We start from the raw sequence: 15,944 nt of genomic DNA on the forward strand, positions 1-15,944 counted from the left end.
GTGAAACTTGTGTCTCAGCCATGTGCATGTGTGGACTTGGTCATGATGGAAAATGCGTTACTCTGGGTTGTGGTTAAAATATTTTGAAAACCAGTGGTTTAGATCCCAGCATTTTCACTTGTGTGAAGAAGCTGTAGCATTTTAACTGACACTGATTCCTACAAAATACCTGAGTAATAGGCTGGAACAAATGTCTAGGCCAAAACACCTCATTTAAATTTTCTAAAACTCTGGGCAAAATTTCTGTGTCAATATATGGTTGATGGTATTTGTTATCCTGGAATATTTCTTTTCTTTTAGTTGTTTATTTGTTTGATTCTTGGAAACTTCCTGGGAGGTTAAGTCCTATACCAGTTTTACAAAAAAAAAGTCCGGTTGCCTAGGAAATGAGTAAACTCCATGGCATAATGCCATTGTCCAGTGTTTTACATTTTATATTTTTATTTTTCCTTCTTTATACTTACGAGCATCGAGTAATTTACTGTAGGAATGCAAAATGCCCATTTGAGAATCCATGCTCCTAAACCTATTGTAGATGGCCAATTTCCATTGCTTTTAGAGTCAAAACTGATTCCAAATCAATTATATATGCTCCAATCTAAAAAAAAGTCAAGGTCTAAAATATTAGATTTTGTTTTTTCTTCCCTCCTTCCTTATTTTTTCAAAAGAGGATTATTCCAGTTTCAATTGAGAAGACTGATTCATTCACAAATACTTATTACTTTTTTGAGTGGTCACCAGTACAAGGTATTGTTCTAGATTTCAGCAGTGAGCAATGTGCACACAACCTGGCCCTTTGTGGAATTTTCGATGCAGCGTGGAGATAACTGGATATGGTTTAACAAAAAAATCCTGCAAGTTAATCATTGGCGCTCACACTCAGTGTTCTCCAAGTCAGACTCTTAATAGATGACTAGATCTCAGGTTAGGGATTATTAATACTGATTAGGGAAATATCAAAGGGTGATAAGACTGCCAGTCAATATCTGAAATAAAAAATATTTAAGGCTGAATTTTTTTGTTTACTATAGTAACTACGAGCTCTGCCGGTCAGAGCAGAGCAGACTGCTGATCTTACACAGGGTTTTCCAGAAGATGAAAGTTCAGAAATGGGCAGACTTTGAGAGGTATGAATGGGATAATATCAGGTGAGACTGGTATTGACTGGTTGGCTCTCAGAGTGGGAGCCCCTTTAAGCCAGTTCCCATGTCACCCAAAGGTTGGGGACGAGACCCCACTAGTCTTTGAGCATCGCTTTGCTGTCTAGCCCCAATAAGCTTTCAAATTTCTTTATGCTTGAAAAGGCCAGAGGTGGTTTCTGCTACTTACAACTAAAAACCTTGATGGAGGAGCCAGCCCAGTGGTGCAGTGGTTAAGTTTGCGCATTCTGCTTCAGCGGCCCAGGGTTTGCTGGTTCAGATCCCGGGTGCAGACCTACGCAGTGCTCATCAAGCCATGCTGTGGCAGGCGTCCCACATATAAAGTACAGGAAGATGGGCATGGATGCTAGCTCAGGGCCAGTCTTCCTCAGCAAAAAAAGAGGAGGATTGGCAGCAGAGGTTAGCTCAGGGCCAATCTTCCTCAAAACAAAACAAAACCTTGTTGGATATGGAAATCACTGCCAGAAGTGGTACTGATTTTCAAGAAAGTAAGAGGAAATATGGGACTGATTATCTGCTCTAATAAAGGCTGAGGGCAAGGAAAGTCTAATTTGTTTTAAGGGATATGAATTTGGCAGCCCACGGCTTGCAGCGGCAATATAGCTAACTAAAATATCACAAGCCATTCCCAGGAATGAAGTGCCCACTGAAGGGGTTGCTGCTGTAGAATAGTATGGAACACACAAGGTTTTCAAGTGGGGAAGTGACTAAAGCACTAGAGAGCTTAAAGAGAAAGACAAGCGCAGATGGTTATATTTTCAGCTCAAGGCACAGGCTGAAAATTAGGGATTGTATGACTGCGAAAAAAATCCCATGACTGCTGAAAGAGCCATGAGGCTGAGAGCTGAAAATCAAACGTGGTTTGATCCCAGAGCTTACTGGATTACATCATCCATTGAATTCATCACCATATCAGATCTCTTACGGAAAAGTTAAGGCATTGGTTGGAAAAGAGTGAGCCCCTGATAATTGGGATGGGGACATAGGGAAGGATCTGGATTCCCTTGAATCCCCACCCACTTTGAATCTTTTGTGATAGTGAAGCAGCTCCTTGTCCCTTGCTTGAAGCCCCTGAAATGCCCACATCCAGGGGGCTCAGTCTTGAAAAGGAAGCTCATCCTTGCATTCTAACTCTCCTGTCCATTGTCAGATCCCAACACGCCCCAGGGAGCGAATAAAAAGTCAAACCAGAAGAAGGCTTAGACAACAAAAGAACTACAATGTTTTGCTTTTTCATGCAAAATCTGAAGACAAGTGTGAGTGCTAGGCTAAGTAGGAAGAACATAATTATTGGTCAGATTGATGTATTAATACACTTTTTTAAAAATTAATGCCCTTAGTTTTTTATTCAGTGCGCTGCTTCAGCATCTGGGAGTGTTCTAACAAATTCCATGGTTGGGTAATTGGAAAGTGGACTCAGTGACTCACACTGAATAAAGTGGAGATGTCTGAAATATCTTGGTATAATACAAAGAAAGAAATCTAAAGACTTTGTGAGACAGGCATGTTGAATGAATGAATCACATTCAACTCACCAACTTACCATCACCCAATTCTGTCCCCCAGGATAGTGGGGGTGTCAGAAAATACTCCTTCAATAGGCTTTAAGAAAAACGTTGGAATGTGTTAGGATTGGTTTGGGCTGTAATAGGAACCCTACTCAGAGAAGTAAACAAGGCGTTTTTCTGTCTTGGGCATAAAAAGTCTAGAAGTAGGACACCCAGGGCCAGCACGTCAGCTCAGTGCTGCCTAACTAATTGTGGGGTCCTCACGACCAAAACAGATGGTGAAAGATCCTACTTCATTCTTACAATTTAAAAATCTCCCTGTCAGTAGAAAATGGAGGCCTGATTTGAGTCACCACAACATGGTCATGGCCCCTGACCCATTCTCAGGTCTAAGTCAGACCAAGAATTAAGGAGAAGCCAGATATCCAGGAAAAGGGTCCTGCATTAACATCATGAGTACTTGCTATGGCTCTTCTTTCCTCCAAGTCTTCCCTAAAAAACCCAAAGCCATTCACCAGGCCATTTCCCAGGTGTCCTGAGAAATAACCAGACATTCTAGGGATTATCAGAGACACTGGGGCTGCCAATGTTAATCCTTGGAGACCCAGAACTCCACTGTGACCTACCCAGCAGGGCACAGGCAGTACTGCTGCGCTCAGGGAAGAGTCCTGACCACCAACGGAGACGGGAAATCCTCCAAGCGAGCAGATTTTCTGAGCAACATGACTCTTCCATTTTGCCAGGAGGCAGAGATATCTGGCATAGAAATCTATGCTGATTCATAGACAGTGACTAATAACCAGATGATCAGATTTGGAAAGAGCACGACCGGAGAAGCGGCCATGAGATCTCGGAATGGACTCAGAGAGTGAGAATGTTTGTGTCCTGTGTGAATGCTCAGCTAAACGTCCTCAGTGCTTTTAATAATCAGGTGTTCTAGATGACCTCTCTAAGGACGTCAGCCGTCTTCTCCAGCCACCTAGTGCTTAACAGATTATGTACAAAGTGGCCACAGTGGCAGGGATGGGAGTCTGTGTGGCCTCTACAATGTGGATCTCCCCTCACCAACGCTGGCCCAACTCTCCATCCTTCTGGACAGCCTTCTTCTCAGCGAAGTGACCAACCACCTGGGTACATGCCCGGGGAGACCAGCCCGTGCCTAGTGGAAAGATGATTACATTTGTCCTCTTCTATCAGAGAGGAGGCAGCAATTTGTCTTCCCTGGAGGGGACACATTCTGGAATTGGATTTGCTTTGTCTGTCCCCCAAACTTCCACCAACACCATCTTTCACTGACTCACAACATGCTTTGACATTGTTATGCTCTCTCGGACAACACTTGCTTCTGATCACAAACCTCACTTTACAGTGAAGAGTAAGGTGGTGGGCTACCTATGCAATTCACTGGACCTAATGTAAACACTCATCACCCTGAAATAGCCGGCCTTCTGGGGAGACAACTTTGTGAGGTTGGAGTGCTGTTCTGCAAGATGCAGTACATTTCGTATATGCTGTGAACCAGTGACCAGGGCCTTAATACAAGGATCTGGAAACAAGGTGCAAGGAGGAACGGCACTCCTCGGTTAATACCTAGTGACCCCCAAATCTTTGCTGCTTCCCTGCAATTCTGGGCTTTGCTGATTTAGTTTAGCAAAGGAGGAATGCTTCTATGAGGGGAACAGAGTGATGACTGCAATGGTTTGGCAGGGTTATGATGTTGGCTGAGTGAATACCCAGTTGCTGCTACACAGTGGGGGATGGGAGAAGTGTGGACAGAACCTTGTGGTAATACTGAATACTTATGGTAAAACTTAACGGAAGACTTCTGCGATGTTAGGCAGGTCACTGATGGCTCAGACAGGAATGAAGGTTTAGACCATCCCATCTAGTAAAGAACTCTAATCTGCTGAGGTACTGGCTTAGGTAAGAGGAACGTGGAATAAGTAATGGAAGAGAAAAATAAAAAATACTGGCCATGCCCTCATGATTAGCTGCGGAAAGGGCAGTGGCTGCTGCCTGTACGTTTTTCTTTGTTTTCTCTTTATTTATTTGTATATTTACCTTTCTCCTTTTTCCTTTCCTCTTACTGCATTACTACGCATTGTTTGTGTTGATGGTGGCTGACTTGACAATTTTGCTTATAGGTTAGAGACTATGAAGAGAAAGTCATGCTGGAGCTGAGGGAGGAATGGACATCCTTCAAGATTCTGACCTTGGAGCTGGATGCAGTATATTAGGGGAATGTGGTCTCATTTCTGGTTGAGGGAATAATTAAGCTTATTTGAATTGTGTTTAAATTCCACATTTTCTGACATAAGAAGAACAGCTAATTGGATCAGTAAACAATAGGATATTTTATTTCCAAAACTGTGAAGAAATTGCTAAGCATAAAATATGTCAAATGCAAGAAAGATGCTGAAAAGCAACTGTCAGTGAGTTTTAAGAAATGGGACTTAATTACATTCTCTATTGTCTTTTCTTCAAAGGAGGAAAAAAATTAGTTACACCATTTGGCCGATATTATTTCATTAAGATTTAACATAGATTTACAGGAAATAAAAGATAATCTGTTAAAAATATCCCAGTTTATTCTACAGTATTAATCTCAAGTAATCCTGATTATTACATAACTACAGGTTTACCAATCTGTGATTTTATAGATTAACTTAATTTGTTAAATTAAAAATAAATTTACAGACATCATTTTTACTGTTACAACATGAGGACAAACCACCAAAAGAAAATCAAAAGCATATTTTATGCTAGAGTTACTTTCTGTCCAGGTCGAAACATTGTTCCACTTTGATTTTTTCTCTTCTTTGGATTCTGAAAGCTTTCATACCTTAAAAAAAGTAAGAGATAATATTTAATACATGTAAAGGCTTAAATTACAAAAGACAATGGATTGTTTGCAAACAGAATGTCTTTTAAGAAACAAAAATAAAATAATAAACTGGAAACAAATTTGTAAAAGAAATTAAAGTTCTTACAAATAATTTTTTTTTTTTTTTGAGGAAGATTAGCCCTGAGCTAACATCTGCCACCAATCGTCCTCTTTTTCCTGAGGAAGACTGGCCCTAACATCTGTGCCCATCTTCCTCTACTTTATATGTGGGACACCTGCCACAGCATGTCTTGACAAGTGGTGTGTAGGTCCACACCCGGGATCCAAACTGGCAAACCCTAGGCTGCCCAAGCAGAGCATGCGAACTTAACCACTGCACCACTGGGCGGGCCCCACAAATAAATTTTTAAAGTTGAACACTCCAGTAGAAAAGGGAGCAAAGGGGATGAGGACACAAATTAGAAAAGATAAAATACAAATGACAATGATTAACATAAAAATATAACCTCTATAGTTTTAATCAAAAAAATTTAAATTTTAAAACAAGATATAATTTTTCTCCAGTCAAACTGGCCAAGTTTAGAGAAATATGACACTCAATGTTAGTGCGGGTGTGGTGAAAGCAGCACTCTCAATATATTACTGTTGGGATGTACACTGTACAGTATTTCTGAAAGGCAATTTGGAAACAGATTTCAAAAGCCTTAAAAAATGTGATGCAATAATTCTACCTCTATCCCAGTGAAATAAGGATATGTGTAAGCATTCTGCTCTGAGAATGTTCATTATCACTGCCTATGATAGTGAAAACCTGGAAGCAACTTAAATGTCCAAAAATTGGATATTGTGGCCTAGCTATACTATAAAATGATGTTAAAAACCAAGTAGTAACGTATTTAAAATGTGAAAGAATGTTCTAGATGTATGGATGGATGAAAGGGGGACTGCTGTAAAGCAACATGTGCAGTGTCTTATTTCAGGAGGAAAATATATAAGCATACAAATAAATATGCTTTGGGAGGCAGTGGGATTAAGGGAAATGTCTGTTTTCTTATTTTTCCTTCTCTTTGTTTTCTGATTTTTCTGCATTAAGAAGATATTACTTATGTGTGTTGAAGGGGTGCAGAATATGCCACCTCAAAATGTACCACTTTGGCAGGTGGATTTTTTTGAGTGGAAGGGAATCAAGACTCAGGAAAAGTTCTTGACCTCTCCCTGAACTGCCTAAAAGAACTGAGATAGCGCCCCTGTACCAGAAAGTGAGCTGTCGCCAGAGAGAACTGTTTTCTCTGAAGGACCGTCTGCATGGCAGGGCCAACGCGTGACTACCAGACGTCTGCTCTTCCCCTCTTCCTGGGAGTCACCGCCGCCTCTTTGAAGCTCCAGGCCCTGCCCCTTTCCTTAGCTCAGGACGGCATATAAGCCTCAACTGCCTGACTGCCTTTGAGTTGCATATTTTTATGGGGCTCCCATATGTATGAAATTAAATTTATTTTTCTTCTGTTAATCTATATCATGTCAATTTAATTATTAGACCAGCCGAAAAACCTAGAAGGGAAGAAGGGCAATGCACACAAGCACACACAATCCAAAGTGCTGTGAAATTAAACATGAAAGAGTTGCAACTTCTAAAGACCAGGAATAAACATTTCTTGAGTTAAGGTGAAGCCCTGACCTAGAATGGTCCCCACTCTACAGGTTTCAAACTCCTAAGCTGCTACAGAGACAACTACAAGAAGCCTATAAATCCAAATGTGGACTAAACATGGTCCATAAGTGAATTTAAATGTATCTAAATGTTCTTGAGATTAATAAAAATATATGTAATCTTGAAAGCAAAACAGGCACATTTTTCATAATTTTTGCAAACTATATATTGGAATTATTTTGATTTTATTTTAATTTTCCTTTTATTTCTTCAAAGCTTTTAAATCAGTTTATTATAAATCAAATATAATCAAATGAACCGGTTAATGAAAATTCATTTTTGACTTCTATACTCCTGAAATTTGAGTGTTTGAATGCATAGCCACTCAAAATTTTTGAATTGGCTTTTAAAATATCATTTGTGATTTTAAATAAGAACTTCAACGTTTAAGTGAATAACTGTCACCTGTGATAATATCTATACTTCTGAATCAGAGTCTGTTACTTACAGCTCAGCAAAATTCTTCCAGTCATCTTCACTAAGGGATGGCCTCGTGTGACTGAGCGCAGTCATTAAATGTGACTGACTGATAGCCAGACCGGGTTTGACTGGTCCTGGTTGGTTAAGGGTGTCATCCTCCTTAAATTAAAAAGAAAATGACAAAAAGTCAACTTAGGGACGTGATGAAAAAAGAAGCAGTCCAAGTGTTATTTCTTTTTGTCAGTTTTTCAGGAGATTATACATGCCCTTTCTCATAAGATTACTAAAAATTATTTGAAAGCAGGAAGCACAGAACCATTTGACTTATCAATGTGTTTCAGTCCCTTGTTTATAAATATAGCTCATTTACAAATCAAAGAAATACATAGGAAAACAAAAGGAAAAATAATTTTTGAAAAGTTTTCACAATTATAATAGGGGTGACAAAAGCCATACTCCACTTTGGCTCCGGTATCTGCCTTTGATAATACTGACATCTGCCCTCAGTTGATCTCTCTGTTCCTGTGTAAGTTCTTGGTAACCCTCTTGTGACATTGTTCTGAAGACTGGAGGTTGTGAAAACAACTGATCTTTCCCAGGAACTCCAGGAAAATCCTGAGTCATGGAACTTGGTGCAGACAGGCACTGCGAGCTCTGCATGGTAAAGTATAATAATGAAAGAAGGAAGAAGGGAAGAGAGGAAGGGGGGTGGTTGGGAAAAAGAGAGAGGGAGAAAAAAAGTATGTATTTACCAAAGATAAAATTAAAAATTTTAAGCAATAAAACCTTAACATGGACAAGCTTACGTTGTAATTAACTGAAATTAAGCAAGTTTAAAATATGTCCATATTCTACAAAGCTTCATTTATATCTATGTTGTTGAGCCACCATAGAGTGGAAACTACTGTAACACAAGGATTTTTTAATGCTTTGTTATTAAATCCACCAAACGAATGCCCCAGAGATTGGTTCGAAATGCACCTTCTTAGTTTTCAGCAAATAGTTCTACTAAGGTTCTACATGGGGACATTTCTACATAGAAGTTAAGAAACAGAAAACAGAATTAGGGGCCCGCCCATTGGCACAGTGGTTAAGTTTGCACGTTCTGCTTCGGTGGCCCAGGGTTCGCTGGTTCGGATCCTGGACAGGGACCTAGACACTGCTCGTCAGCCAGCTGTGGCAGTGCTCACATAGAAGAACTAGAAGGACTTACAACTGGGATATACAACTAGGTACTGGGGCTTTGGGGAGGGAAAAAAGAGGAAGATAGGCACAGATGTTAGCTCAGGGCCAATCTTCCTCACCAAAAAGCATACCTTTAAAAGAATAATAATAAAATTTAACTTAATTTAAAAAAAGAAAACAGAATTAAAGACCAGAATTAAAACAACAGCTTACTATTCTTAGGAATAAAAATGGGTCACTTTTATATTTTTAAAAACCTGAATTAATAAAGCAAATTTACAAAAAACAAAAAATATAACTAAATATATGTAAAAATGTTGTATCTACCAATACAGTAGCAGTGAAACTGTTATTTTTGGGGAGGACATGTGTTGAATGCTGTTTTAATTTAGAAAAACAATGATTTGCCTACATTTAATCTAAACATTTTCCTTGTTGAAACATTCTTGCTACTAATAACTTTTTCACTGTGCTTATACTTTCCACCAAAAGTATTACAAATAGGTAACATTTTGTTGTCAGGAATTTTTGACATTATGGTACCACATTTCTCATTATCCTCAACTGTTCTATGATAACAGAATTTAAGTTTAATATAAAATGGATCTGCTACTAAAGATGCTTTAAACCCCTAACAAAGGGAGAGAAACCTGAAAGAAACCAAAGGGAATCCCAACCACTGGCTACTCTGGCTCCCCTTTCTGCCAGTTCCGTCTTATAGTTCTTAACAAGGAATGAAAACCACTAATTAGTGTATGTAAGAAAACCAAGACTATTTTACTGAAGAACCAACCAACCAGAAAGAACATGTGGGGCTGGTTAGGAGATAAATCACTGTCCAGTTTACACCAACATACGGTTTTACATTTCAGAAGTGTACAATGACGACTGCACAAGGTACCAAATCAGAAGAGGTTCCATTTCCAAGTTCTGATTCATAAGAGCTTCCAAAGTAGAGCCGGTATATATTGAATTTTGATTCATCTGGAAGCATCTCAGACGTCTCGAGAGAAACAAGGGACTGCTCTAGGCCACATTCTCCATCTCCAGCTGAATCATCAGAGCCACTGCTGTGGTTAAGAAGAACCATTGAAGACAGACTTAGCTCACTATCAGAGCTGGAACTGCCATCCTAAAACACACAAAAGGACAACCAGTTGTCAAGATCTAAGTGACCCACAGCTCAGAAAAACAACACAGACAGTACTCTAACAGACCAGGACAATGAAACTCGAGGCGTTCTTCAAAAAAGCTCTTATTAATTCTCTAATGGTTCTGGGGCATATAATAAAATTTTAACTATTAAAATAAGGAAAGATAAGATGGAATGTGTAATTTGCCAACCGCTTCCCCAAAAATTCTGTAACAAAACTAGGACTCAGCCTTCTGGATTTTATTTTTATGTCTTTCAATTCATATTTTTCTACTCTGAAATGAAGACCCAATCATGTTATAGAGTGCCTTATTTTTATAGAGCGCTTTACAAATAAATACCTTTTCTGGTAGTGAAAGGTGGGGGAGGAAGAACTTTAGGAAAGTGATGTCAGCAACATGGCAGAGTGAGCAGTTTTCTTTGTCTCTCCCCCTTCAAACTACAACTAAATGGACATTCATTGATCAACGGAGGATACTCACACAGCACTGCAGGACGCCTGAGAGACCCACGCTGCCATACATCAGAAGGTGGATAGACTACCCCCAGGGAAGAGGTGGAGATAGGTGAGAACTCCCTGGCCCTCAGACAGCGCAGTACCCACAAGCGACTCTCTCCCGGCTGAAGTGCTCATAGTACTGCTGTGGCCCCAAGGGTGGGTGTGCGCGTCGGCGCAACTGAGGAAACAGGTGACTACAGCCATAAGCTCCCCATGACTGCTCTTTGGACCACTGGGAAAATCCACAGTCCCACTGCAGCCCCAGGGAATGACTTGGGCTCAGACTTGGTAGGGAGGCCCAGCCCACCAAGCACAAAGGCTGGGTGACCTGGGAGCAGAGGCAGTAACCTGCACGAGCTAACCGCCAGCTGCATTAAACACACGTAGCCCTGCTGCAGCCCCAAGGGGGAAAGTGAGATCCATCCAGCAGGACTGTGCAAGTGGGTGGTGACAATCAGTAGCCCCAGCATGATGGCTCCTTGGTCCAGTGGGAAAATCCACAGTCCCACAGTGGCCCCAGGGAGAGTCTCAGCTCAGCCCAGTAGAGAGGCCCTGCCCACCAAGCACAAAGGCTGGGTGGCCTAGGAGCAGACACAGAATGGCTGGGTGAGCTACCTGCCAGGTGCATTAGATGCCCATAGCTCTGCTAAGGCCCTGAGGGTGCAAGCGAGATCCAGTGGGACCAGATGGCAGCAAAGCTGCAAGCCTGGGCAAACAAGCTCTCAGCTGCCTTGAAAGCCCATAACAATGCTGCAGTCCCTAAGGAGGGAGCATTTCTAGGTGGGTTTGTGGGAGCAGGCAGCAGGAACCCAAAGCCCCCATGTGACTGTTCCCACAGTTGACAGGAGACCCCACAGGGCCACTGCCATCCCAAGGAGTGGCCCAGGCTTGGTCAGGAACAGCTGATGGGGATCCTAGTGGGCACAGATTACACAGCTCCCGCCCCCTCCTCCCCAGTGGCAGCAAGTGGAAGCAGTAACCAAACTCTATCTCTATGCAGAGGCACAAATCCATGCCATCAAGCAGTATGAAAAAATATATTAAATCTCTGGAACAGAAGGAAAATGACAAGTACCCAGCAAACAATCCTGAAGACACAGAAATCTATAGACTAAATGACAAAGAATTCAAAATCATTATCATTAAAAAATTCAATGAGTTAAAAGAGAATACAGATAGACAACTCAACAAGTTCAGGAGCTATGTTACAAAAGAGCTTGATACTATAAAGAAGAAGCAATTGGAGATGTTGGAGTTAAAAAACACAATGGATGAGATTAAGAAAAATCTGGAATCCCTGAACAGTAGGGCTGATAATATGGAGGACAGAATTAGAAGATTAGAGGACAGGAATATGTTTCAGAGAGAGGAGAAGAGAGAACTAAGACTAAAAAGAAATAAAGAAGCTCTCAGAGAAATATATGACTCAATTAGGAAATGCAACATAAGGATTATAGGTATCCCAGAGGAAGAACAGAAGGAGAATGGAGCAGAAAGCTTGTTCAAACAAATAATAGCTGAGAACTTCCCAAACCTGGGGAGGAAGCTGGAAATCCCTGTGACAGAAGCCAATAGATCTCCAAACTTCACCAATGTAAAAAGACCAACTCCAAGGCATACAGTAGTAAAGCTGGCAAAAGTCAAGGACAAAGAAAATATGCTAGGGGCAGCAAGGCAGAAGAAAATAACCTACAAAGGAACCCCTATTAGGCTGTCAGCAGATTTCTCAGCAGAAACCTTACAGGCTAGGAGAGAGTGGAATGATATATTCAAAATTCTGAAAGACAAAAACTTTCAGCCAAGAATACTCTACCCAGTGAAAATATCCTTCAGATATGATGGAGAAATAAAAACTTTCCCAGATAAACAAAAGTTAAGGGAGTTCATTGTCACAAGACCCCCCCCCCCCCATACAAGAAATCCTCAGGAAGGCCCTCATACCTGAAAAAAAAAGGAAAAAAAAGGAAAGGGGTTACAAAACCCTGAGCAGGGAGATAAATAGAAAGACAAAATCAGAAAGTTTCAGCTCTCCATCAGAACAGGTTAGCAAATGCTTAAATATAATATTAAAGATAAAGGGAAGAGAAACATCAAGAATAAATATAATCTTCTCATTTTAACCACAAACTCACAACACAAGAAGAGAAAAAGATGTGATAATAACAACCTAGAAAGGGAAAAGGAAAGGGATGGAACCAGCTCAGTCCAAGGAAATAAGAGGCTATCAGGAAATGCACTATCTCATCTATGAGATGTTGTATACAAACCATATGGTAACCACTAAACAAATAATTAGAACAGAGACACAAATTACAAATAAGGAGGAAACTAAGAAAACCAGCATAGAAAACTACCTAACTGAACTGGTAGTCCGAAATACATGGGACGAGAAACAAAGGAAATTCAGGACAATCAGAAAACGAGCAATAAAATGGCAGCATCAGGCCCCCACATTTCAATAATCACTCTAAATGTAAATAGGTTGAATTCTCCAATCAAAAGACACAGAGTGGCAGCACGGATTAAAAAACAAGACCCAACAATATGCTGCCTCCAGGACACACCTCAGCCCCAAAGACAAAAACAGACTCAGAGTGAAGGGATGGAAGATGATACTCCAAGCTAATAGTGAACAAAAGAAAGCAGGTGTCGCCATACATATACCAGACAAAGCAGACTTCAAGACAAAGCAAGTAAAGAGAGACAAAGAGAGGCAGTATATTATGGTAAAAGGGACACTCCACCAAGAAAACATAACACATATAAATATATATGCACCCAACACGGGAGCACCAAAGTACATAAAGCAACTATTAACAAAACTAAAAGGAGATAACAATACAATAATAGTAGGAGACCTCAACACCCCACTAACACCAATGGACAGACCATCCAGACAGAAAGTCAACAAGGAAATTGTAGAATTAAATGAAAAACTAGACCAGATGGACTTAATACATATATATAGAACAATCCATCCCAAAACAGCAAAAAAAACGAACCTTAATGACTTGCCAAAATAGATAGCAAAAACTTGATAGTTTCTGATTTAGGAACTTTAGGCCCTGCAAGAATCTCCAACAAAATGTAAGGGAGAAGAGTATACAGGAAAATCTTTCCTAGAAAATATGTGGTAAAATCCACAACGTAGTAGAACTCAAATTATCTGCTGCAAAAGTTAAAATCAAAATACTATCCTTAGAGAAAAGGCTGTTTATAGGGCTAAGTACAGAAAGTACAAGATAAACCTGGAAGACCTTCTTGTATCAGGAAATAAGTAAGGGATCAAAGAATTATGAGGACATATCAAAAAGACACAGAAACCATCCCAAAGCAGCTCCTATTGGCTTGATCTGGGACAATTTGAGCTTCAAAATAACTAACTTCAATTATTTTTTAAAAATTAAAGTACAAGACAAACAAAAAAACCACAGTATTTTTCTGTTTATACTGTCTAATTCATGATATCCCAATTTAAATAATATCCTTCCACACACCAAAATATTTTGCCAACAGTAAGGTAATATTAAAGAAATGGACACCAACTCTGCATAATTACAAATTCTCTGCAAAGCCAATATTCCAACTATGGAACATTCGACTAAAGGTAAATTTCTATAGAGTTTTACCCGAGTTGTTAAAAAATAGGATCTTTGAAGGTTGAAATTTTGACCTTGGGCTGCTCTTATCACCTCATGCTCGTAAAACACCATAGTAACGATCTCCTGCTATAACTTACTTGGAGTCCACAGGACAACAGCCTTCCATGTAAGGCCTCTAACTGGGCATTATAAAGTAAAGCCTTGAGATCAGCTCCCGTGAAGGAGTCAGTTACTGACGCCACATGCTGAAGGTCCACGTCATCTGCCAGAGGTAGAGAGTCACTGAGAACATTTAAAATTTCAAGACGTGACACCTGAAGGGAGAAAAACTAATTGATTTAACAAATAAAATTAAGTATTATTTTAAACTACGTATCTTATGATTTTTAATAAATTAACTTTATATAATCTAATAAGCTTTACAAGTTAACTTGAGAAATGTACCACTAGTCTGCTATGTATTCTTGGAACATTTCCCCTAACAGAAAGAATATAGGGAGAAAAACAAATGAAAAACAACAATCTTAACTATTCAGTCTAAGTCATTTCTTATTCAGACAGTGCTTATTTTCTAGATTTGGGCAAATGTGCCAAAAAAGTGTTTCAAAAGGAAAATTAGAATAATTTAACTAATAGCTACATATGACATATATGTAGATTATTTTATACCTTTGACTACTCATTTCTCTACTTGTCCTTTCACTCATTTATTCATTAATCTGTAAATTTGGAACAAGAGATGAAACGACACAGGACTTGGAACTGTTAAAAGTCCTCTCTCTGTGTAACCTGCTTAGATGCTTACTAGCCATATGCTTGATTCTGTACCAGAGTCTTTTGTCAGGATAAGAGGGGTGTGGTCTTGGAACACAGGGAATGTTGACATGAAATACTTTAGTTTCCTTCCTTTTTTTTCCAGTTGGTCAATACTGAAAGATTATAAAGTTCTCAGACTTGCATGGAAATCGCTTGTATCTAGTTCAGAATCTTTTCATGCTGTGAGCAAACAATGACCAAGGCCTTTGCCTAAAGCTGGTCTTCTAAGGATAACTGCCATTACCTGGCATAAGTAAAGTTCACAAGCAAAGAGTGTAGCATTGTTGGGTTTTGGACTCTAAATATGAAATTGTCACCTGATCAGGAGGAGGACAGTATACACATTTATCTAGTCGGCCAGGCCTAAGCAGGGCAGGGTCAATCAAGTCAGGGCGACTAGTAGCAGCCAATACATAAACACCTGGGGAAAAAAAGTAAAAATTCTTCACTAAATCCTGCCGAAATTTTGTTATAATGATATCTCTGTATTTACAGTTATTACCCTGTAAGCCTTCTACTCCATCCAACTGGGTCAGCAACTGGTTAACAACGCGATCTGTAACTCCTGTATTATCATGGCCTCGTCGAGGAGCAATGGATTCAAATTCATCAAAGAAAAGAATGCAGGGTTTTGCAGCCTGTGCTCTGAGAAAAACACAATATTTCATATTTGAATAGAGTTTGCAAAGTAATTTATATATGAATACTTGTAAATAAATATAAATATATATAATATATATTTATTTATACAAATATAAATACATATATCTGTATACACACACATATATATATGTATTTACTTAAATCTTCATACCAAATCCTTAAAGAAGGCAAGGCATATATAATTATCCTTGTTTTTAGCAAACTGGCTCTTAGGTCAAGGTGTTTGCCTAAGACTCATGCCTTCTGGACAAGAACTAAAACAAAACCCAGAAACTTATTCAAGAAGCGAAATGTTTCTTTGATTCTTATTACAGTACAAGTAAACATTTTTTTTTAGACAGTCATGCTCCAAGTAATGACGTTTCAGTCACCAACAGACTGCATA

General features: G+C 39.6%; 1 protein-coding gene across 4 annotated transcripts in view; it reads right to left on the reverse strand.

The window, feature by feature from the left end:
* Nucleotides 1–4,998: 4,998 nt before the first annotated feature.
* The window catches only part of PEX1 (peroxisomal biogenesis factor 1), a 52,739-nt gene continuing 41,793 nt past the window's right edge, over nucleotides 4,999–15,944 (reverse strand). For 2 of the 4 annotated variants that reach the window (XM_046669604.1, XM_046669607.1), the window contains exons 18-24: nucleotides 15,399–15,541; nucleotides 15,214–15,317; nucleotides 14,218–14,394; nucleotides 9,728–9,958; nucleotides 8,098–8,295; nucleotides 7,670–7,800; nucleotides 4,999–5,510 (exon numbers count right to left, since the gene is read on the reverse strand). In XM_046669604.1, the coding sequence (XP_046525560.1) occupies nucleotides 5,426–5,510; nucleotides 7,670–7,800; nucleotides 8,098–8,295; nucleotides 9,728–9,958; nucleotides 14,218–14,394; nucleotides 15,214–15,317; nucleotides 15,399–15,541 (1,069 nt within the window). In that variant the 3' untranslated portion in view covers nucleotides 4,999–5,425. Of the gene's footprint in view, nucleotides 5,511–7,669; nucleotides 7,801–8,097; nucleotides 8,296–9,727; nucleotides 9,959–14,217; nucleotides 14,395–15,213; nucleotides 15,318–15,398; nucleotides 15,542–15,944 lie in introns of those variants that run through there. The other 2 variants (XM_046669605.1, XM_046669606.1) reach the window with 2 other exon arrangements.

This window comes from Equus quagga, chromosome 8 (genome assembly GCF_021613505.1).
Source record: "Equus quagga isolate Etosha38 chromosome 8, UCLA_HA_Equagga_1.0, whole genome shotgun sequence".
NCBI classification, from domain to species: Eukaryota; Metazoa; Chordata; class Mammalia; order Perissodactyla; family Equidae; genus Equus; species Equus quagga.